The 24,924-nt window shown below is 40.7% G+C and overlaps 1 protein-coding gene across 13 annotated transcripts in view; it reads left to right on the top strand.

Moving 5' to 3' along the window:
* The window catches only part of ZBTB20 (zinc finger and BTB domain containing 20), an 838,943-nt gene that overhangs the window by 761,675 nt on the left and 52,344 nt on the right, over nt 1-24,924 (top strand). For 10 of the 13 annotated variants that reach the window (XM_053565344.1, XM_053565346.1, XM_053565343.1 and 7 more), the window contains 2 exons: nt 2,874-2,974; nt 13,200-13,387. Coding sequence is in view for 1 of the 13 variants with exons in the window: in XM_053565342.1 (XP_053421317.1) it covers nt 12,815-12,825; nt 13,200-13,387 (199 nt within the window). In the remaining 12 variants the exon portion in view is untranslated. Of the gene's footprint in view, nt 1-2,873; nt 2,975-12,661; nt 12,826-13,199; nt 13,388-23,796; nt 23,897-24,924 lie in introns of those variants that run through there. The other 3 variants (XM_053565355.1, XM_053565342.1, XM_053565354.1) reach the window with 3 other exon arrangements.

Below are 24,924 nucleotides of genomic sequence, written 5' to 3'. Positions count from 1 at the left end.
CTAACATTTAAGAACTGAGCTTTTCTGGTCAAGTAAAAACTCCTGAGATTCCCTGGAAAAGTCTGTTTTCCTACCTAGGTAAACACTATTACCCCCACAGCATGTTTTGCTGGGCTTCTCATCTTTGGGTGAGAGAAAATAGTTCTGTTTCAGGATAAGGATAGAGAAGAGATTAAACAATTCCTGTTTCTTCTATCATAAGAGAAGAACAAGGCGATAAAATTAGGACAGATTTGGGGGCAGTCATCTATGTCTTGCTATAAGTAAATTAGTAAAGAAAAGGAAAATAAGTACAAATTTGAACAAACCTGGGGGTGAACACTGGGCAATGGTAGAAAGGGAGAGAAAGAAGTGTGAACATGCCGTAGTAGCAGATTGCCAGTGCTTTCTGTTTCCATGAATTTAACCAAAGAATTACTGCAGCAGGTTCTCCCCAAGATCTCCAGCTAAAGCTACAGCTTTTCCAAAGTATATGAAATGTTTTCATTGTGACTTTCAGCTTGAGTTTATTACCCTGGTGGTCTTTATAATATCATTGTAATAATTTCTGCTGGTAATGTTACCAAAGTTTGCCTTCCTGTTGGAGGGAGGGGGGTGGGGCCTTGGTGTGTGTCACACTTTATGGGGGCAAGACATGATTGCAAGAGGGACTTTGCCTAACAACTGCAATGAGTGTAACCTGGCTTATTGTACCTTCAATGAATCCCCAACAATAAAAAAAAAAAATTCACCCTCATTTTTAAGACATTATTTAACTATAAAAAGATGTGTTTTAGTTCAATTTGTTGAAGAGAATATGTGATACAATTTTTTTTGGCAAGCTAGCCACCTCACTGTCATTGGTCTAGTCACTCTTGATGGTCTGCTGTGCCTGTTGGTACCAAGTGAGCACTCATAGATACTTAGAGATTGGTGACCTTTTACATCAATTTTCCTTGCCCATCCACTAACAAGGATGTGACTTTGACCAAATCAGTTCCCTTAATCTCTTCATCTGAAAAATGAAATGGTTGGAGCAGATAAGCTTAAAGTTCTTTCCATTTCAAGTCTCAATTTTCATGACTTTAACCAAAATTCTTTATTCCTTTTTTTGTTTGTTTGTTTTTGAGACAGAGTCTCACTTTGTCACGCTCCATAGAGTGCAGTGGTGTCACAGCTCACAGCAACCTCAAACTCTTTGGCTTAAGTGATTCTCTTGCCTCAGCCTCCCAAGTAGCCAAGACTGCAGGTGCCTGCCACAATGCCCGGATAGGTGGTGGTGGTGGTTGTTGTTGTAGTTGTCATTGTTGTTTAGCTTACCCAGCTGGATTTGAACCCGCCAGCCTGGGTATATGTGGCCAGCACCATAACCACTGCGGTATGGGCACTGAGCCTCCTTATTCCTTTTAAATTCAGCTCAGCAGATACCAACTTAGCACAAGCTTATATGCAAGGCATTGCCCATAGAAGATACACAGAGTAAAATCATTTCTGCCCTCAAGGAGTTTACAAAGTTAAAGACAAAAAGACAAATTACACAAATAATTGTGAGACTTGGTAGAATGTGCAAAGAGAGTAGTATGGAAAAGTGCTTAAGCATTCAAGAAAGGTACTGTCCTTTGGAAAATGCTATATAAGGTGGGATTTGGATGGCCCTTAAAGAAACTATATGTAGACATTGGGGGAAGGGAGAAAATACCATGAATAGGTAGGCTAGACTAGGACATTGCTGGAGTGGAGAATGGAGTGGAGAGATAAGAGTGTGAAATTAGATTAGAGCCACGTTGTAGCAGCATGGATGCCAAACCAAGAAGTTTAACTTTAATTCAATAAGCAAAGAGGATTTGGTGAGTAAAGGAGTGATGTGTTTAGAATGGTACTTTAGAAAAATTAATGAAATGTTGCTGTGAAAGATGGCTAAAGATAAGGAGAACTGGAAAAAGTTAAGCCATGTAGGAGACTTTCATAGGAGTCCTTGCCAGAGTTAAAAACCACAGGTTCTGGCAACCAGTTGGATGTGAAAAGTAGGGGAGAGGAATTGAAGGTGATCCCTCAATTGGAGGCTCAAGTAACTGGATGGAGATAATACCTGTGTCCAGAAATGGGAAGTCTAGAGAAGGAACACTAGATCACAAGAGGAGGTGATGCTAGATTATGGAGGACATAATGTTAAGCAAGATCAGCCACACACAGAATGACAAATACCACATGATCTCACTTCTATGTGGAATTTAAAGAAGTCCGACTCATTGAGGCAGAGAGTAGAATGGCAATTCCCAAAGGCCCAGGAGATGTTGGTCAAGGGACACAAAATTTCAGTTAGGAGGAGTAAGTCTAGAGATCTATTGTACATCATGGTGACTATATTTAATAACAATATGATGCATACTTGAAAATTGCTATGAGTAGATTTTATGTGTTCTCACCACAAAAAAGATAAATATGCGAGGTAATGCATATTTGAATTAGTTTGATATGTAGCCCATCCACAGTGTATAAATATCTCAAAACATCATGTTTACATCAAAAATATATTTGTCAATCAAAAATAAATGAATAAGCATAATAAATGAAAACTAAGGACACAAGAAAACGAATGGTGGTGGCAAGATGGAAGGACAGTGTGGCCACTTCTCCTCCCCTCACCCTCAACTTAACTCCCAAGTCCGCTCCACCTGCAGGCAGGGTGATACTGATGTCTCGGGCTGCACAGGCAGTCAGGTGGAAACCCTGAAAATGGAGCCTGAACAACATCCTCTCTCTTCTCCCTTCTCTGGTGCAAAGATGCAAAACCAGCCTGTCATGGAAGTCCCAAAGTTCTATATCAAAATAAGTGCTCACCAACACCTGTTTTTTTAACAACTTTATTTTTGTTTGTTTCTTGTCTGATCTAGATGCAGCCACTCTCTGTTCCCTGCCCCAATGAACATCTGCACTAGGTCCAAGCCTTGGAGTGATTTACCAGAAGAGTGACACCACTTATTTGGAAACTACTGTGAGTACAATACACATCCAATGAAAGACTTCTTAATTCATTTTGTTTGATTACACACACACACACACACACACACAGTGTGTCAAAGCAAGGGAAATTCCCCATGTCTCCATCTCTTGGCTGCAGCAAGGCAGCCAGACTCAGTCCTGAGGTGTCCACATTGATCAGCTCCCCCCTGGAGTGCATGCCCTGTGCAGCATCCTTCCTTTCACAGAGGGCTGCACCAAACTGGGCCTGGAGGGACTGCTGCTGCTCTCCTTGGGCATCGGAGCCTCTGCCCGACATGGTAGCACATCTTCCTCACTTGTTTGCTTCTCATTGCCTTTCTGGGCCATTCTGTTGAGTCTCATGATGGCGTGTCATCTCATGCCATCTCAGTCAAATCTGTGAGCCGGCTTCTCTTGCCGGTGTTTACCTGTTGTCCAAGCTGCAGCCCCTCATGCTATTTTCTCCTTGACACTCCAGGGAGCCAAGATACTTCCCCTGAGGCCCTGGGTTCCTTCCACCACATCTCCAAGACACTGTATCCAGCCCAACTCTGCTTCTGAATGCACAAGTCTGTGTAGTTTATGTGGTTCCCTCCATGTAGGACATTTATGCTAGAGAAGTGCAGCCCTTGCAAGGAAAGGTGAAGAAGTAAGTTAGGGGAGGAGATATGATAGCTATGGGAAAATACTGATGAAACATCAGTACCAAGTATTCATTAATCATTGCTAAAAATGACAGATGAATATATGCTTTTTTCCCCACTAGAAAAGCCAAAAATTTGAACAATTTAGAGGCTATGCATGAAAGGTAACTTAACTATATATATTTTTTAATGCGAATTCATTCTAGTTGTTGTATTCACAAGTTTTCCTGTATGTTATGAGGCAGGTAATGGGATGGTGTTTTACAGACTTCTATGTTACTGGAAAACACTAAACCTGGGAGACTAACATCCCTCTTAGGCTTCAGGTAGGATTTTCACATTCCTATTTCTATGTCACGTCTTTAGCTATTCCAACATAACTCAAACCCAAAGGAATGAAGCTGGAGTTTTGCTTTCTTTTCTGTTGCTTGTTGCCTCTACTGCTTTCAGCCACCTGAATCATCATTGATGGTAACTGAGATCAAGTGATAGACAGGCCTGGTAGGGATGGGTATGGGAACCATCAGCGTGTTCTGCAATACTAGTAAGATTGAGGAATTGGGGACTAAAGACATGAAAGAAGATCAAAAATAGAATGTCTTTAGTACACTCCCACATGAGGATCATACTTGTATAATAACTTCATTCATCCATACGTTTAAGTGCCAAGAGAGCCTTAGAAATTCCCGTATCTGAGTATTTCTTCATCCCAGAGTAACTATGCTGGTGCAAATAGCACAGCCTGACTAGAATGCAGACTTGTATGAGAGTTTCTCTATCCTTTAAGAGGGAAAAGAGTCTTTACCACTACTACCTTCTCGTGCTGCAGAGAACCCAGATCCAGACCCCGAAATCAGAACCTGATGTTTCCTGAAAACCACAGAGAAGTGTACAAGTGAGCATCTGTTTCTGCCATAGGAAGTATTTCATCTGTGTAGAATGTCAGTGCCTGTTTTCACTTCTCACGGACCCCAGACAATGGGCAGATTGGATTATAATCTTTGCATTCTCTGCTGTGAGAAAACTCAGCTTCCTCATATATATAAGGAAGGTAATAATGAAACTTACAGAGACTGCTAGGTACAAAACTCAATAAGGGGGATAAAGTCTAAAACTATGACCTATTTGCAGAAGTGTATCCCTCCCATGGGTTGACAGTGCTCTGAGCCTGGTCTCAAGGCTTGGAGCTGAGTGGGGATGGTGAGTGTTAGATTTTAACACTACTTACCCCCATGTCACCTATATACCCATGCTCACAGGCTGGGCCTACTTACTCAGATTGTAGTAATAATTAAATGAGATAATGTATATGTACTATCTGGCACAACCGAGGTGAGTACATTTACTCAATGAATTAAAATTTGCTAATCATTCACTATGTGTCAGGCACTGTTCTAGGCTTACTTACATTCAATTTCCTTGCAAAATCAGTACTTGAGTACTAAGAGAGAACTGATTTTAGGTTCTTAGGTTCTGGAAGGAAGAGTCCTTCCTCCCAGAAAATATTAGAGTAAAAGGGAAAAGAAAAGAATAGGTATACTGATTAGTATTGCCACCCACTCCACCCCCAACACATCCCTAGAATCATTCTCTGCCTTGACTTGTGACCCAGGAGACTGACTTCTCTTGTCTTCTAGTTTTGCTTTGAATTGGGCCAAAAGGAGACATCAGCAACAGATTTGAGAGTGGGGAGAGAGAGAGATCAGGGTATTTATTAGTTCATTTCTCCTTCCAAACTCTAATACTGACTGGACTTAGAAATCCTCACCCCTTTTCTTGTCCCCTTAGTTTACATGATTTGACACTGAGATTGGCCTAGTGCAATGGCTCACACCTGTAATCCTAGTACTCTGGGAGGCCGAGGTGGGTGGATTGCCAGAGCTCATGAGTTCAAGACCAGCCTGAGCCAGAATAAGACCTCATCTCTAAAAATAGCCGAGTGTTGTGGTGGGTGCCTATGGTCCCAGCTACTTGGGAGGCTGAGGCAAGAGAATCGCTTAAACCTAAGAGTTCTAGGTTGCTATGGCCTTCCAGAGTGCTAGGATTACAGGTGTGAGCTACCACACCTAGCCAATCTCAGTGTTAAATCATATAAACTGAGGGGACAAGGAAAGGGGTGAGGATTTCTAAGTCCAGTCAGTATTGGAGTTGGGAATGAAAACTGAACTAATAAATACCCTGATGCCATGGCACTCTACCAAGTGCAACAAAATAAGACTCTGTCTCAAAAAAAAAAAAAAGAAAAAGAAAAAAACACTGAAATTGACAGCTTTCCACTATTTTGTTTTTTAATTGTTGGGGATTCATTGAGAGTACAAAGAACCAGGTTACATTGATTGCATTTGTTAGATAAAGTCCCTCTCATAATTGTGTCCCTCCCCAAAAGGTCTGTCACACACTGTGACAGCCCCTCCCCCCCAAAAGCCTGAATAGCCAAAGCAATCTTAAGCAAAAAGAACAAATCTGGAGGCATCATATTACCAGACTTCAGACTATATTACAAGGCTATAATAACACAAAACAACATGGTATTGTCACAAAAGTAGAGATATAGACCAATGAAACAGAACAGAGAACCCAGATACAAAACCATTCACATACGGCCAACTGCTTTTTGACACAGCAGACACAGTGAGGAAAAGAAGCCCTATGTGATAAGTGGTGCCAGGAGACTTGCATAGCCATGGGCAGAAGAATGAAATAGGACCCATATCTCTCACCACTCACAAAAATCAATTAAAGATGCATAAAGACTTAAATGTTAAAGCATGAAACTATAATACTACTAGAAGAAAACATTAGAAAAACTCTTCTAGATATTGGCCTAGGGAAATAATTTATGACTAAGACCCCAGTAGCAATCACAGCAACAACAAAAATTAATAAATGGGACTAATTAAATTAACAAGTTTCTGCTCAGCAAAGGACAGGATCAACTGATCAAATATACTACCTACAGAATGAGAGAAAATATTCACAAGCTACGCATCTGATAAAGGGCTAAGAACCAGAATCTACAAAGAACTCAAGCAAATCAGCAAGAAAAAAAACCCAACCCCCTTAAAAAGTGGGCAAAAGACATGAACAGAAGCTTTTCAAAAGAAGATAGACAGATGGCCAATAAACATATGAAAAAATGCTCAACATTACTAATCATCAGTAAAATGCAAATTAAAACACAGTAAGATATCTTCTTGCCCCAGTTAGAATGGCTTTTATTAAAAAGTTCAAAAACGTTTTAATGTTTTTAAAAGGTGTGGATGCAGAGAGAAAGGAATTCTATACAGTATTGATGGGACTACAAATTAGTATAACCTTTATGGAAAACAGTAGGGAGATTTCTGAAAAAACTAAAAGTAGACCTATCATTTGATCCAGCAATGCCACTATTGGGCACTTGCCCAAAGGAAAAGAAGTCATTTGATCAAAAGACACCTGCACTCAAATGTTTATTGCAGCACTATTCACAATTGCAAAGATGTGGAATCAACCCAAGTGCCCATCAATTCATGAGTGGATTAACAAAATGTACTATAGAATACTACTCATCCATGAAGAAGTATGAATTAAGGCCTTTTGCAACAATTTGGATGTAACTGGAGACCATTATCCTAAGTGAAGTATCTAAAGAATGGAAAAACAAACACCACATGTACTGGATATTAAATTGGAACTACCCAATGGGCACACATGTGCTCAGAGGAAGGTAAAACTCAGGGAACATCAAGCAGTGTTGAGGGCCGTGAAGGGGATGAGTGAAAACCTACCTAAAGGGTACAATGAACACTATCTGGGTGATGGGCAACTTATAGCCTGTCTCAAAATAGGGTTTAATAAGCTCAATCCATGTAACTAAAAACATTTGTACTCCTATAATATTTTGAAATTAAAAGAATAGTTGTGTTCTTCACCCAAGAAGTGTGCCATATGTACCTGTGCATTATACCCACTGGGTGGGAACTTACCAAACTTTATAAAGGCAAACTATTACAAATGCAAAGTATTTTTTTTAATTGAGAGAATAATATGCTTTATCACAAAAACATCTTAAATTGATGTGACAATGGTGGACCAAATAGTGAAAGGGTAAACTGTTAAAAAGAAAAAATGATAAGCAAAATGCTGTATGTTGGTTTCAATGTAGACCCTGGTGCTCAGGCTTGATGGGCTTCTATAGCAGTGCAGCCAAGTGCAGCTGGTTTGACCATGGACTTCAAGGAGCTCTTGGTACAGCCATGGAAGTGACAAATGTGAACAAAAAGAAGGTGTCAGGAGAGCAAACAGGGCAATCAAAACGGTGAAGAAGAGATTGCTTATCCTAACACTCTTTCCACCTTTGCTACAATAACAATACATTTCCCCTGCCCTAAATCAAGACATTAAAAGAGATTGGTGAGATGAAAGAAAGGTCTTCTTATAGCTAATATGATGAAAGCCACAGAACTAATGGTTTCTATGAAAAGAGCTACCATTGTTCAGTGAAAATATTTCAGACTGTATATGGAAAAAAAAAAAAGATCTTTGATAAAAAGAAAAAGAAAAGAGCTACCATTATTGCGCCCTTTACCATGTGCCAGCACTATTAACTTTACATGGTTTATCTCATTTATTCTTCACAACAACCCTAAGAAAAAGGATGATTATTCCCATTTTACAGATGAGGAAAATGATGCCCAGAGATGCAGACTTACCTGCGTAGGGCATGTAGCTTCTGCTGCCACCCCTTGTCAGGGTGGTTTGTTACCACCTTCCCTGTCTCCCCTGCCAGACGCTCTACTACGCCTATTCCATGAGTTATTTTGTGGGAAAGGGTTTGGGAAACAGTTACCTCTCCAAAATAGACTGAAGGAAGCATCACTGTTCTAAATTATCATGAGCCAAGACTAATTATTTATCAAGAAGGAGGTTCTGACTGAGTCTATCTTCTCCAACCAGGCTGATAAGTGGAAGGCCTCTTAGCACACAGGGGAGGGTGGGAGCCCAGTGAAGGGAGAAAATTGGGAGAGGGAGACAGAAGAGAGCACTTTTCTCTCAACAGACCCTGGAGACTGCTAAGAGCTCACACAGATAAAATATTTATTTTTCCATATGTTGCAGAAAGCTTTGCCATCACTGTATGTGTGCAATATGTGCAAGGGAGTGTGAAATATATACATCAAATGCCGCCGGTCTGGTTAATTTCCATGCATTTAACATGCTTAATACCTACCATCTCATCAATATGTTTTAATGCATATTTCTTTCCACGTACAATATGGTCTAGTTAAGAAAGAGCCAACATCCTCCACAGCCTTACTCACTGCTATGTTTCAGCCCAAAACTTGCTGCCAGGGCCAGCACAAAGGGAGTTAAAAACCAGAAGGTTCTGCTGGCTAACTCGGCGGCCAGTCACCTCACGCCGCCCTCCCAGTTCTTGAAGCAGCCTTTTTCACATAACAGAAATGTTTGCAGTGGGGGAGATGAAAATGTTTTTGTTCTCTTTGGACAACTGGGAGATGTTCAGTCAGGATGTCAGAGCTGACCGTTGAAAGGCGGGTGCCTGCGGCCACACTTTTTTCTGTTTTGAATGCAGAGCTCCACCAGTGTGGCGGGAGGAAGTGCACAATGATTGGTCTGTTTCTCTGTGGAAGTGTTCAGGGTACACCCAGTTTTGCTTTGCATATATTTACGAAACATCTGCCCTTTTCTTGTTCTTAAGTCCTTCCCCCTCACCAGCCCCCTTTTCCCGTTTTCCCTGGTTTCTTTCTTTGTTGTTGTTGGCTTGTCTAACTTTTTCATTGGAGCTTTCATTTTCCGGTTGAGGGGCGACTTCATCAGAGTGTATAATTTTAACAGAGAGAGAGAAAGAGAGGAGAGAGAGATCGAGAGAGAGAGAGAAAGACAGAGAGAACTAAAAAGAAAGAAAGAGCCTGAGAGGCCAGAGCTTGGCAAATCAACCTTTGGCATGGTGACCAGGAGGAAGGTTCTGGTTGGGAGTTCCCCTCTCTAAAACCGGCCTGGAGTCAGCCAGTGCGCTGCTGCCCTCTAAAGGCTCTGGGGAATAATGCACAGCCTCAGAGGCTTAGAAAGGCTTGCCCTCGCAGATGCCAGGTTTATATAATTTTTTATACAACCAAAGAATGTATTTTCACTTAATTACTATAGTGCTTACTCTTCCTTCCTTAATAAACTATGAGCTGCAAAAATGAGGCCACATCGCAGCACCTGTGTGCCTGTCTAGGCGTAGACTGGGGCTTTATTTTAGTGTTTCTCAGCTCCAGAAAGAGGAGTCCAGAAGGACCATTAGAGGGGTGGGACAGGAAATGAATTGCTTCTAAGGACAGTGAGTGGTTCTGTGCTCCCGGGAAACGCCCAGAGAAGGGAAGGTAAAGTGATATTGGGCAAACGAGGGAGTGAGGCGAAAGGTGGGGTTTTTCACGTTAACATTTCCTGTGTGTAGAGGTGGCTCCTGTGCCTCTGTGCCTTGAATGTCCTCCCAAAGTGATCCTTGAGATAGCACAAAGCAGGGTGTCACAGGAAGGCAGGTAAGAAGCTGGAAGAAATCTAGGAAAGGTAGCAAAGGCATTAATATGAAGAACAACACAATTTCTACAATTCAAATAGAAGTCATGTTGGTGGTTTGGCCACACTCGGGTTTGAAAGAAAGCTTCCTTAATTTTCTAACGTGTGCATCTAAAACTAGCCTAGACCTGTCTGTAGGCGTCAGAAGTTTAAAAAAGGCGTTTTTTTCTGCCAAGTGATGAAAGTCATTAGTGTTCTGTCCCTATATTTAAATGGATCGTGAGGGCCAGCCTAACCTTGCTGAGCAAAATGGTCCTACTCTTATTAATTGCTTTTCATGGATTCAAAGTGAAAACAGCCAGTCAAGGTAGATTTCACTGCTGCATAAAGAATAGAAAACCTAGTAGGGATTCAGACTATGACTATTCTCAGAGTAAACTCTAATTTCAGCTCCATTTCATTCTACCAATGAACAGTTATTGAATGACAGCTTTGTCTACACTGCTCTGTTCAACAGTGTAGTAGACTAGCAGTACACTCTGGAAGGACAGGAACCAGACCTGTTTTATTTTCTAGCCCATGCTGGCACAGCATAGGCACATAATAGATATTTGCAAAATGAACATGTGAATAAGTGAACGTTGGGAGGGAAGAAAGAAGGAAAGAAAGAATGAACACAGGGAGTACAAAAATGACTATGACATTTCCTTACCCTCAGAGAGCTTACGGGTTCTGTTACTGTTGTTGTTTCTTTTTCTAATGACAAAATATTAAAGGGATACAAATGTTTTAAGTTACATGCATCACATTTATAATGCTTGAGTCCCAGCTGTAGGTGCTGCAATAAAACTTAGTAAAATAAGGTAAGTGAAAAAGGGTTTAGGAATTTCAGAGAAAGAGATAGGGAGGAATTTGGGGGTGGGAAGAAGTCCTTTCTGGTAGACAAGAATCAGTACAGTTATAAAATGGAAACAACATTTAATAAGCATGAAGGATAAGTGTGATTTTAACAGGCAGAGATGATAAAGAGGGTGTTCAAAGCAAAAGTAGTAATTTGAGCAAAGATGTAGAGCCAAGAATATTGATTCTCAAGATGTCCTGGGAAAACTCAAGAAATTTGGGGGTCTATTTTGTCCAATATATAGGACATATGAGAAAAGCTAGAGCAGATAGGGAACTGACCTGAGTGTCAGGCTAACATAGTCACCTCAAATTTAGTGAATGCAAAGAAGCAAGACTAGAAGAGTCAAGGAGGAGGAAGCCAATCAGTGCACAACAGCTCACTCACTATAGATGAGATACAAAGTAGGAAGGTGGTTGCAGTGAATTTAGAAAGGAAACACAGATGTGGAAAAGTATGAAGGAAGCAGAATTATCCGAACTTGTTGATGAATTGACTTAAAGGGAAGGGAAGGTATAGAATGATAGTGAGGATACTGAGGATACTTCTAGCCAGGGGGCAGACAACAGTGATGGAAATGGGACCTGGGAGGAGGCATTGGTTTTCATGGAAAAGAAGAGCTGTGCTTTAGAGACTTTGCTCTTGGACGCTTCCCTAGACTGAAAACCTGAATGCCTGCTCCTTGAGGTCCATATATATGCTCAAGATCTGAGGATTAGTGCCATGATCACCGTTCGACAAACTATAAGGCGTTGCAATTTGTTGTTTCCCTTATATTGGCTTCCTGCATACAGAAAAAGATGTCTGAAGGCTTCCTCTGCACTGTGCCATTTCTGCCTCCTACCCTCTGAAGAAACAGATTGGATTTCACAACCTATTGAACCAAACACACAGACTACGAATCATAACACCACATTCTGCAAGGGCAGATTTAACTACCCAATATAACAAATTACACTACAAAATATTTCATATAACAAGTCCATTGTCACACAGAAACAAGGGAAACATGAAAACAAATCTTCTTGCAACTATTTCTCTACCACCATAATCTTCTACAAAAAAAATTTCTGATCACTGTCCACATAATGATAGAAAAGGCACAAAACCCAAGAAATTGGAAAAATGTACAGGGACTAATAATCTAATTCTAATGTGGAGGATTCACGCTCAAGTATTTATATTTAATTTAGTATCATTTGCATTGTCTTAGAGAGAGGAGACCTGAGCTGACTTATAGCTAAGCTGTTTTACTTCCTATGCTTGACCCCAAATAACAATTAGTAACAATTACTTTCAAATTTCCATCACCCATCTCTTCCTCACACCCAAAACACACAATCACACTCCTCAACTCCAGGATCATGCCCTCGGCCGAAAGTCAAAGGGAATCTTTAGCAAAGGATGAGTCAAAAGTTGGAGTAGAGAGTCTCTAAAGCTCTTCTCACTTTTCAGTTGCTACTGGAGCAGAAACTTCCATCACTACCTCCTCATCTATACAGCCTGCAAATTTAGATTGTTATTTAGGTATGGATTTAAAATAAAGTCTAATAATAGCAAGAAAGTTGAATGCTCCATAATGTGTTCCATGAATAGAAACTTGAAGCCAGAAGGTACCTTTAAGGCCTTCTAATCCAAGCCCTTTATTTTACAGATGAGGAAACTGAAGCCCAGAGAGGTGAAGTGAGGTGCCCAAGGCCACACAGCAAATTAGAGGCACAGCTAGTACCATAGCTCAAGTCTCCTGACTCCCAGTCCAGTGCTCCTCCCATTACTCCACGGGTCCTGTCTCTAAGCTTCCTGACAAATGCTAGAACGGTAAACCTCCACTAGTATTTTTCCAGACCATGTTAAAACTCCTAAGGGGGATGGGGAGAGAATGCTTTCTTGGATAATGTCAGCCATACGTAGCTCAAGCTGTCTAAAGTTCTGGGACAGGGTCTTTTTATGCAGCCAACAGAGTCCAAATGTGGTGCTGTTTGCTTGGCCCATATGCTTTCATGTGTTCCCAGTTAGGCCATTACTGGAGGGAAAAAAACAAGAATCAGCTTGTTTTAAAACAAGGGACATACTGGACTCCCTCCCATCCCCCTTCAGGAAAAAAAAAATCAAGTTATCTTTAACAGATTCTAAAAATGCCTTTTCCCAAATATGCAGTCAGTTCCTTCAAAGGGCCCTTTGTTTATTTTCAGGAAGAAACCCAAGACAGCTGAAAACCAGAAGGCATCTGAGGAGAATGAGATTACTCAGCCGGGTGGATCCAGCGCCAAGCCGGGCCTTCCCTGCCTGAACTTTGAAGCTGTTTTGTCTCCAGACCCAGCCCTCATCCACTCAACACATTCACTGACAAACTCTCACGCTCACACCGGGTCATCTGATTGTGAGTACACCACTAAAGTGATGGTGTCTCCACAATGCTTGGAGTGGTGACTCTCCCCTGGGTTCTGGCTTTTTTGCATTCAGAGCAGGCCATTTGTATTTGGTCTTCTGAAGTAGCATGTACTGTGCCACCATTTTGACTCAGCCAACATCTATATATTTTCAATGCTGGAGTACATCTTAAAGCCAGGTGACCAGCCGTTTGGCCTTAAAAGGCTGATTAATTGCCTGAATCACATCTTTCCTACCATTAACTCAGAAAAAGAAGTTGTATTGCTGCTTCCTAGTTATTCTTGATCTGAGTAATGGCATTTCCACCATTACTAAACTGAACATCCAAATATGGACCTCTGAAGGCCAGTTAGACACCAGGAAACATCCATTTTGAAATTACATAACACAAGTCAGATTTGCATTGTTATTGGAGTCTCATGTCGCTTGGCTGAATTTCTGTCTTTCCAGTTTTTAATTTATTTTGAAGTGGTTAAAGGATAGCATAAATTTACAGAAGAAAAGAGAATGGCTTCCAAGAATTCAGAAGCCACCCAGACTTCACATAGCCAATAGGAATTCAGGTTAAAAATATTTTTTAATTAAAAAAACTGCCTAAGGGCTAAATTTGGAAATGGGCAGCTTAATGAGATCGTAGCTATTGAAATCACTTCTTTGCTGTTTATTTTTGCCATCTTCCCACTAATCTGGGAGTCACTTCTTCAAATTCTATTTTAAGAAAGTTGATAAATCACGTTTAGGAGATTTTTTTTTCTCTTTCTGAAATGTAACCCTGTACTTCAGAGAGAAAAAAACATGTGTGTTGACAATGGAAAGGAATGAAATAACTTTGGAGCTGAATCCAAAAGAATATTCCTTTTCGTCTTAAGATACCCAACAACTCTTCTGAACTGATCTCCATGAAGGATGTCTGGTAACAAGCAAAAAACTGGCATATTCTTCTTTAAAGATGAATAATATAAAACCAAGAAAGTTTTAGTTCAAAGATAAAATTCAGTCTACAAATATAATATTAATGAGGAAATGAGATTCTAAATCTATTGTTACTTTTCTGGGAGAACAAATGTAAAATTCTGCAACGAGGGTGAGAGTTGCATGGGTCTGGGAGATTCCATCCCCTACTCATTTCATCATAATGGTCTCTAGATAACAGGAAAAGACCTAGAGGCAGGTTTGGGGTTTAGAGAACTTGTTCTACTTATGGTTGGCCTGAGACCACACCCCAGCTGTCACTAGAAAATGAAAAAGAAGTCATGTGATCCAAATCTCCATGGCTCATATGATGATACCAAGTTGTAGCTTCTATAAGAGAAACGTAGAAAGAAGTCAGAGGACCATTGTAATAACAGCATCCTTGGACCTTCTTGCCTTCTTGCCTGGCAGTCTCCATCCTAATAGTAATTACAGGAAGAATTGGAAGAGAGTGTGGCACCGTGCCCATGGACATGTGCACACTTACCAGGAAGGTAGCCCGTTCCTGTGGTGAAGGCCTGGAGCTTCTGCGTGCAGACCTTCATTGCCTGGCTTTCTGCCACACCTTATGGGCGTGGATTGCATAGAATGGCCTTAGCCCAGAAATCTGTTACAGCAAAATGAATGTTTTGTTGCAGAATAGAAAAAGCATTGGGCTTCATTTATTGTACCTTACCGGGCATTAGCATGAAACACGTTTAAGGAATAGTATTGTGCTGCCATACAGCTCCTTGGTGACCCTGAGGAAGCCCGTGGATCTGAGCTCAGTAGGGTGTCTGAATGAGCTTGGAAGGAGAACAAATTGGGAAGAGAAACCTAATCTCCAGCTGTTTAGAAAGTCATTTTGATTTTGCCATGAAGATGTGTAAGTCTTCTCTACTCTAACCTGTTGTTTAAATTGATGATACTTCTCCCCAAATATATTTGGAGTGTAGTTTGTCCTGATTTGAGCCTACACTTAGAGGAAAATTGTTTTTAGGAAAGATTCACAGAAATCTGTCCATTTGGAGATTGCCTGAGAGAAGACAGGAAAAAGGTTTTATTTTAAGCTGTTAAAATTTTTGGATGCTCTTCTTGCTTGCATTCAAGAGGATTTTTTTTTTTTTTTTTTTTACTTTCAAATGTCATTCTTACCATAGATTAATTTAAATGCCTAATTTCTTTAAGGTAAAATATTCAGTTCCTATTTAGAACTAACAGATTTGGGGCATTTAAAAATAGTGCCCTTGACTTGTTAGTCTCTTTAACTTCAGAAACATTCCACCAGTATGTGGTGTTCCAAGCTTTCACAAGTGCCTGAATTTTTATAGCACCTTTTTATTTGTCATGTGTTTAGCAAAATTATTCTTAGTCATGCCTCAATGCCCATTTCCTGTCAGTCAGTGTGATTCTTCCCAATTTACAGATGAGAAAACTGAAAAAACTGATACACAGATAGATGAATGACTTCCTCATGGTTAACTCACGTGGGTCCTGAGGGGTGTTTGTGGATTTTCTCTCATTGTGAGAGCATTTCTCATGGGAAATCTCTGTTCCAAGCCCAAAGATGGCATTCCTGGCCCTAAACAGGCATATTGAAAATGTACTACTGCTTATATTGGTGGCTGGGTTACCTGACAGATAAAACATCCTCACAAAAGAGAGGTCAGCTCTGCCTGTGAATTGGCAAGGATGGGTAAACCACGGTGTATTTGCATATGGAGATCGCACACTATGTTTTAGAGCAAAGATGACAGACTGACCCCTTAAATTCTCACTTGGCTATTAACTTGCTGAGCCACATCAAATCTGGCAGAAGATCCCAGGGATATTAAGACAAGAAGGAGTATGGTGGAGATTTGCTTTCCTTTGTGAGATGATGAGGTTGCTCTTGCTGCCGAAATGTGTGCTGCCTGGCAGTGCACCCACCGGCACAGTTTCCTTTTAGCAATATTCCCCCGTTACCTCCAGCCCATCACCCCTTCACCATTTCTGAAAATCTAATGGCAAACTAATTCAGATGAGGATCATGGAAGGTAATAAGATGAATGTGGGGACGCAAAGGGTAGCAAGTCCCTGGGCGTTTGACGAGAGCAGTTACCCACTGAACAGGCTGAGTATGAGCTGAGCCAAGCTCTCCCTTTAAATGCTGAAATGGGACTAAACCAAGTCAGTAGAGCAGACGAAGCTCTCCATATGAAAAACCTCTCTTGACAGCTATCAAGCTGTACCACATCGCAGTCGTATACATGTGATAGACACGACCAGAACTTTTACTTGCATATTTCTTCCATTTTGTTTCCCCCCAAATAAGTCTCCCATTGAAGGGAGAAGTGATTCTCCTTCCTTGGCGGTCCTCCCTACTTCTGGCTGTAGATCCACCTATTCTGATGTCTTGTCTTTTGTTGGAAGCTGGTATTGTGGTTACCTACCTTCCTGTGTTTTGCACTGACCTTATCAGTCTGTCTCGTTTTTTGTGTCCTTGCCAGGATGCACTTATGCATTAACAGTTTTTATTTATTTTTAATGTAACCTTTACACATTACCAAACTGTTGTGTGGGTGGGTTTAACTTTAGCTCAGGAGGTAGCATGATTCTGCCGGGGCTGCGCGCTGGCGAGGAGTCTGGGGGGCTCCCCCTTTGCCACCTCTTGTCTCCTACCTTCCTTGGCCTTCTCCCTCCCAACCAGTTGCTTCACCCATCCAAGCCCTGTGATTCAAATTTTTAGTACACTTGGCTCACTTTGAACTTTTAAGCAATTTTTTAGAGAACAAAACAAAGAGGATTTTTATGGCAAACTCCATTAATGCCACATTAAGGCTGACATTTTAATTACCCCAAAGTCAGGAAATGCAAAGTTCGGGTTCTCACAGCAACAGAAACTGTCCCCTTGAGTGCCAGCATCACAGCAAATTCTTTCATACCCCGATTACACAACACTGGGCATGGGGGACATTGTTTTTGTCCACGTATGTGGAAAGGAACACAGCTTTTATGCTTTGTTTCTTTCATGTAACTACAGTTGCGGATATGGGTCCTTCGCGTCCCTCCCCAAACCATCTATATGCATTACCCTGGAATGGAAGGCTGTTACAGCTCTACATGTGCACACGGACAGAATTAAAGTTGCTGTGGGAACATTAACTCTGATTTCCGGACTTCCGTACCAGTCACATTTAAACCATAATGTTGTAATTTTTGGCATGTAATAAATGTGCATTTCATGTACACAGACAGAAAGAAGCATAAAATGTATTTTAAAGAGCAATTAATTACTAACTTTGTGATTAAAAAACATTTGGTGCATGTTCCTTCCCATTTAGCATCAGCTGCTGGTCTTAGCCAGGCCTAATAGATGACATACTGTGCCCCATCCTGTATCTCAGACGTACTTACTGTATGTTCCTGTTCTTCCACATAATTAATTCCCTGAGTAAAGCTGTAGGGGGGGAACAAAATGGAAGAATATGCAAGCATGTAAATAGGGTAAGGGATATTTTGAAGGAAATGATTCATTTCTGCAAATAAACCTCTTAGTCCCTGCTAAAGAGCCAGAAATCTGCTAAGTGGGTGTAGACAAAGGTTTCTGGCTACCTGAGAGCATCTGGTTGGGGGCCATAAGAACAACTTGAAAGCAGATTTCCTCATGAATTCCAGGCATACCCACTGGGGGGGTGATTTTACTCTGTAGAAACTTTTTCAGGCTTAGGACTTAAAAAGTGATTTCGCTCTGTAACCACTTTTTAGTTATACGGTATTCAAACTAGCAAGTAAAAGTTGTAGGAAATGAGGTAACTTGTGGGCTTTGCCAGCGAACCCCCCCACCCCCCTGACTTAGAAAGTAATGTTTTTTCTTCCCTTACATTTGAATCTGCTGACCCATTTGTGTTAGAGGAGAAACTGTTACAAACTAACTGAACAGGTGTGAGAGTGAAAGGAATTAGTAGCAATGTTCTATGGTACGGTATTTTAAACTGCAAATGCTTGAGTTTGTGTTTGAAACCAGGCGAGATAAAAATTGTACTGAAAGGATATCTTCCTTGAACTCTTAGGTAAGGCTTTAAGGGAACATCGCTCAGTGAAGAACTTCTTGCTGTTTGTTCAACTCTCTCTCTCCTGTTATGCATTCCTTTTTTTTTTTTTTTCCAGTTTTGTTGCATATGGTATTTAACCTTTAAGAAAGATACTTCAGTTTTACAAGGCTCTGATTTGCTTTTCCTTGGGCTGTCTCTGTGTGTGAATGTATGTCTGTATGAGTGAAAACTGCTCAAGCAAGTTTGAAGGTCTCTGGCAAATCTGACTGAGTTTTCAGAAAGTTTCCAATCGGAAAGCTGATTCAGTAGAAAACCTTCCAAAAACTTCCTGAGGCACCTGTTCACATGAAAAGATTGCATTTCTGTTGGAGGTGCTTAGAAGGCAGTGTTTATCACTGAAGATCTCTGTTTGGTGTGCCAAAAAATGAAAAACATTTTGGCCCCAAAAAACCTCCATAAATGTTCAAAATGTATAATCAAACAAAAGCTTCATTTGGATTCAAATGCATGTAACTCAGCAGATGTGTCTAAACTAACTGGAATCCCACAGGAGCAGCTGAACTGGATTTTGGTATGTCTTGATAACTGAAAGAGTTATTCTTAGACTTTGGAAGGACAAAAATGGTCCATCTGTGAGGAACTGTGATAGAGGCATGGCAAAAAACAGCTTCCTCTGAAAGAGTTTATTTATGGAATTTAGGACAAGTTGGACAATCCTGAAAACATTTTGGGGTCACACTAATTTGCAGAGGAAAGATAGCCAAAATGGGATGCAATAACAACCATAGACAGTTAGTGTCTGATGGCTTGCTATTAATTTTCTAATAAATGCCGTATTAGTTAAGCGGTAAATAGAACATCTTTGGTACAACTAAGTGCTTTCATTGCCACCAAAGTGTCCTGCAATTCTCTTTATTATACCTCCTACAAGGAATCACATACTTATCTTTTAATTTAAACTATTTTTCTGTCATTTCATTAACCAACTAAACCCCTTACTTGTTAAGTGTGGATTTTATGTCTTTAAAAGATAGTCTTTCCCTTCTTAAAAAGTCACTTTTCTGTCTCTGAGTTAATTGATATGTAATCTCCTTGGAATTATTTTTATTACCTTTTATACCCTCTTATTTACATATTTTGTATTTACATATTAGAAGGCCTGTTAAATTTTTTTATTTGCTCTAATTTTCTAGAGTTTGAAAGCATATGTTTTGAAGCTTTGTGTCTTAAATCTAACTCTGTTTATAAAATTGGTCCTCTTTTTATAAAACATGCCCTTTCCCCACAAGGCTAATTTAGTTGGGTGTCTGCCCGGGCCACATAAGACAGGAATTTATGATGGTCACTCTCACTGCATGCATTCGTTTAGTTGTTAACTGAGGCACTGGTCTGATGTGATCAAAGCCCTGCCTCTGCCCCACATCCTCAGTCACGATTAGGGATGAAGATACGAACAAGATCCCGCCCTCACTTTAGGAATTCACAGTGTTCCTGAATACTTCACTGAACGCTTTACTGAACCTGAAAGGGGGTGAATGCAAACGCACACTAAGCGTTTGACTATGCATAGAGCGCCACCCAGCCCGTGAGGAAGAAACCTGGGGCAGCGGGAAGGGCACCCGAGCCAGGATGACATTAAACAGGATAATGAAGGGTATGCATGTGTAAAGGAGAAAAGGGAGGGAGGGGATGGCCTTCCCCGCAGAAAGAATGGAAGCACAGCCACAGAGGCAGAAGGAGAGCGCGGTGTTTTCAGAAAACAGAGCCGTTCAGTTATGATACTAAGGCCTTCTCATATTTTGTCTCATTTTAATCTCAGAGCAATTTGTATTTGGGTGACATTGCCTGTTATTATAGTTTAGCTGGGCAGAATCGTGTATCTCTTTTAGAGATATTTCCTTCCCAAATAAATAATAAAGCAAGACATCTGTTTATTTTACATTAGGCAAAAAGTACCCTTCCTTCAGTCCATGCAGTCAGTAGAAGTAAGAAAGTATTCTGAACGACACACAGATGATTTATTGATCAGCAAATCTCAAAATAATCCTTCTTTTTGAGAGAGGTTCATCCTGGAAAGATGGAGTCCAGGTGTCCTGCTGGAACTTAGTCATTGACGCAAGGCCTCCCCAGACTCTAGCAATCTGTCCTCTTATAAAATCCTCGCAGGTCACTTGGGAAGTCTGGTCTCATCGCCCATTGCCTCAAGTTACACCGTGTCTTATGGCTCTCCCAAGTATTGCATTGGTGTAACTTATCATTGTCCTCCTGTAATTGTTAGCACCAAATGCTGAGTCTCAGGGCTCTGCTCCTCATCTTACCATCCCAGCTCTTGCTGGAGGACATCTTCAATTCTTATGCACAGGTGCTACTGGCAGCTTCAAATGTGCTTTCTGTGCTTGTAGCAAATTTCATCATATAAAATGAATGCGCCTCTACATCTGTTAAGGCTCCTCAATCCTACCTTAAAAAATAAAAACCCTACATGCACCACTGCCCTTGGAGTTGCGTCATGTAGGATTGATTGAGAACATGCATAAGGATTTTTTTTTTTTTTTTGGTAGAGACAGAGTCTCACTTTACTGCCCTCTGTAGAGTGCCGTGGCGTCACACGGCTCACAGCAACCTCCAGCTCTTGGGCTTATGTGATTCTCTTGCCTCAGCCTCCCGAGCAGCTGGGACTACAGGTGCCCGCCACAACGCCCGGCTATTTTTTTGTTGTTGCAGTTTGGCCGGGGCTGGGTTTGAACCCACCACCCTCAGCATATGGGGCTGGCGCCCTACTCACTGAGCCACAGGCGCCACCCGCATAAGGATTTTTTTAAGAACATCTTCGCTTTAAAGAAATTTCAACTCAAGTCTTTTCACTAGTCACCTTGTACCAAAAACCATAGTCACATCCCTTATTACCTCACCAGCAGAATGATCACTTTCTGTGTTCATGTTTGCTTTTCTTCTGCTTCTATAGTTTGAACTTTTTATCAGCACTAAAAGAAATTAAAGTTTACCTGACCCAAATTCATTATTGTACAAATGAGGAAACAGAGGCTCAAGGACGGCAGTGTCATAGCAAAAGGTTCCCAGCATAGTGGGTGACAGAGCCAGAAACAGAACTCTGCTCTTTTCTCCCACCATCTATGCTCCTGTTACTGAGTCTGCTTCTGTGGCAAAGTATGCTTTCTGAACAGAAAAGAGTCAGGATGATCTAGACATCAATTAGCGGATGCTTTTAATGTGGAGGAACACTGGCTGGGTTTTGTGCAGGATACAGTGTTATAAAGTGGAGCCTGTGCTCAGACACTTAGGCAGGAGTCCTCAAACTTTTTAAACAGGGGGCCAGTTCACTGTCCCTCAGACTGTTGGCGGGCCGGACTATAGTTTAAAAAAAAAAAAAAACTATGAACAAATTCCTATGCACACTGCACGTATCTTATTTTGAAGTAAAAAAAAAAAAAAAGGTAACAAATACAATCACACCGCCTCATGTGGCCCGCAGGCCGTAGTTTGAGAACCCCTGATTAGAGCCTTATAGAGAAGACCAGATGCATTCACAAACAACTAACCTGCAGATGTTAAAGACACATCCCTATCCCAATTGGAGCCCCGATTCACTCATTTGGCAAGTCTGTACAGAATAGATCTCAGGTGCCTGCCACTGCAGTGAGCTCTGTGAGGGCACACAGGTGGAGACACACAGCCCCCACCATCAAGAATCTTAAAACTTAGCACGTGTCCTCAAGTCACCATTATCTTAGATAGAATATAAAATGTTTATAAAATATATTTTGGTCCAGGTAACGGTAATATCTAGTTAACTTAATCAGAGAATCTTGGTTACATTAGTTTATTAGAGAATCTTGGTTCTGCTTGAGGTCTTTTGAAAGAGGAATAGAATTTCACTGGAGGTGAGGCATGAGGGAAGGTCTGAGGGCTTAGCACTGGAGTGCAGAGCTGTGGAAAGGTTTGAGGTAGGGGCTGCCATGATCAAGATTTTGCTTTGGAAAGATCTAATTCAGCAGCAAGGGTGTGGAGGACACACAGATTTGGAGGGAAGAGAGCCCAGGGTCCATTGTCAGTAGTTCACATTATGAAAGAGCTGTGTCAGGTAAATGGGAAGGAGCCAGTTCAGCAGACTTCATGGATAAGGGAGGTGAGCGGTAGATAAAAGAAGGAAAATTACCAAAGATAGCTCCAAGAAATCAAAAAGAGAAGATGAAAGGGGAGTGTTTAGAGCAATGAAATAGAGTCCTGTTTCATATAATGCTGAGTCTGAAATACTAGGGTGGTCCCAGTACAGACAAGTAACATTGTGTAGAAATAGGGAACTAGAGTACAGCAATTGGAAACTAGGACTAGCAACACTTTGGCCAACATGCTATACTTTAAGCCGTAAATGTGGCAGTAAACTTAAAAGAAGACTTTGTTGAGAGAAGAAAATGAAAGTAGAACCTTGGGAACCATTACATTGAGTGATAAGGAAGAGAACAAAGAACCATACAAGGAAGAAAAGAGAAGAGGATCAGAATGATGGGAGAAAGACCAGGACAGCACAGATAGACCATCAGGGAGGGGAAGGGTCACAGGGTCAGGTGCTGCAGAGGAGGGAGAAAACTGGGAAAAGATTACCTTGGGTTTGGAGGGATTGTTAGCTTCCTGGAGGGCTGTCGAGAAAGCAGAATCAGATGTGTCACAAAAAAAAAAAAAAAAAAATTGAGGCTGGTCATGGTGGCTCATGCCTGTAATCCTAGTATTCTGAGAGGGCAAGGCAGGAAGATTACTTGAGCTCAGGACTTCAAGACCAGCCTGAACAAGAGCAAGACTTCATCTCTACCAAAAATAGAAAAATTAGCTGGGTCTCATGTCACAGGTCTGTAGTCCCTGCTACTCAAGAGGCCGAGGCAGGAGGATCACTTTAGCCCAGGTGTTTGAGGTTGCAGTGAGCTATGATGATGCCTCTTCACTCTACCTGGGGCGACAGAGCAAGACTCTTCCAAAAAGTAAATCATGTAGAGGGGTTCAAGAGCAAACAGAGGATAAATAGGAAGGCAACAATTACGAAATACTTTTTAAAAAAGTTTAGTGGTTTAAAAAGAAACAATGAGTGGGTAACTCAAAAGTAGGGTAATGAATATTTTTATGATGAAGGAGTCCTAAGCTTATTTATAGACTAAGAAATAAAAACTAGTGTTAAGGGAGACTGCAATTAAATAGGCAAGGTGAGAGGAAATTAGATCTTCCATTTCACAGGACAATTAGAATGGTAAATATATGTAAAAGAAATTTGAAGGCACTACCTGAGCCTAATGAATCAGAAATTATATTATGTTCATTCTTTCTCTACTTCTTCCCAACATTGCTTCCTCCTCCTTTTAGCTAATAAAAAGTGTTTTGTGGCTGGATGCGGTGGTTTATGCCTGTAATCCAAGCACTCTATGAGGCCAAGGCAGGCGGAGACCAGCCCGAGCAAGAGTGAGAAGCTGTCTCTTAAAACGAAACCCCCCAAAATAAATAAATAAGTAAGTAAATAAATAAATAAATAAATAAATTAAAGCTGGGCATTTGGCAGGTGCCTGTATTCCCAGCTACTTGGGAGGCTGAGAAAAGAGGATCACTTGAACCCAAGAATTTGAGGTTACTGTGAGCTACAACACCATGGCACTCTACCAAGAGTGACAAAGTGAGACTCTGTCTCAAAAAAAAAAAAAAAAAGTGTTTTGTAAGAATATTTACAAATATTCACTCAGTTCCCTACCCTCAATAATCTCTGAACATTAAGTAGAGGACAGTATCATCATATATTTCAAGCATTTAAATTCTCTAACAATTTTTAAATTAAAGTATCATGAAGCATAATACTTGTTTAAAAGCTACATGCTGTGCACTTCTTTGATGATAGGCCTAATTCTAGTAGCTTTGGAGTTACTAATAAGAAACCTATGTGTTGCTCTCCTGTCCCCCATCAATGTCACAAGACATCACATCATCAAGTTTATTATTCGGGGAAGAGGTGTTAGACTTGTTTACCTAGATTATGCTCTTACCGCTGATGGGTAAAGACATTCTAGAGGTCATAGGCACCTGGGCACAAAGTATCTGATATAACTTCTACTTCAGGATGGTGATCTGGGATCAACTGAATCAAATATTCCTTTGATCTACTATTAAATTACCTATAAAATGAAATGAAAAATTATTTTATCACTACTGTAAAATTATATAAACAGCCACATGGAAGAATTTTGAAAATGATTCTCTATAATTTCACAAGGCAGAATGAATTCATAGTTGATGTCAAAATTGACCTTGAGGAGTTTTTCCTTTCCTCTTCACTTCTAAAATAGAGTTTCTGCCTACGTATTTACCCTCACTAATTTTAGCTTAATTCCTGTTATCAGTTTTACGTCAAGATATTAAACCAAGGAATACAGAAATTTTAAGAAAGCTTGATGTTGCAAGTAGTATACTGCATCAGTAATTTCAATAAGCAACAATTAAATTAACTTGACCCTTCATTTTCATGCTGTAATCAGTTTCTTTACTGTCT

Source organism: Nycticebus coucang, chromosome 16, assembly GCF_027406575.1.
Source record: "Nycticebus coucang isolate mNycCou1 chromosome 16, mNycCou1.pri, whole genome shotgun sequence".
Classification (NCBI taxonomy): domain Eukaryota; kingdom Metazoa; phylum Chordata; class Mammalia; order Primates; family Lorisidae; genus Nycticebus; species Nycticebus coucang.
Note: the sequence above shows the minus strand (reverse complement) of the source record. Positions and strands in the feature narration are given on the sequence as shown.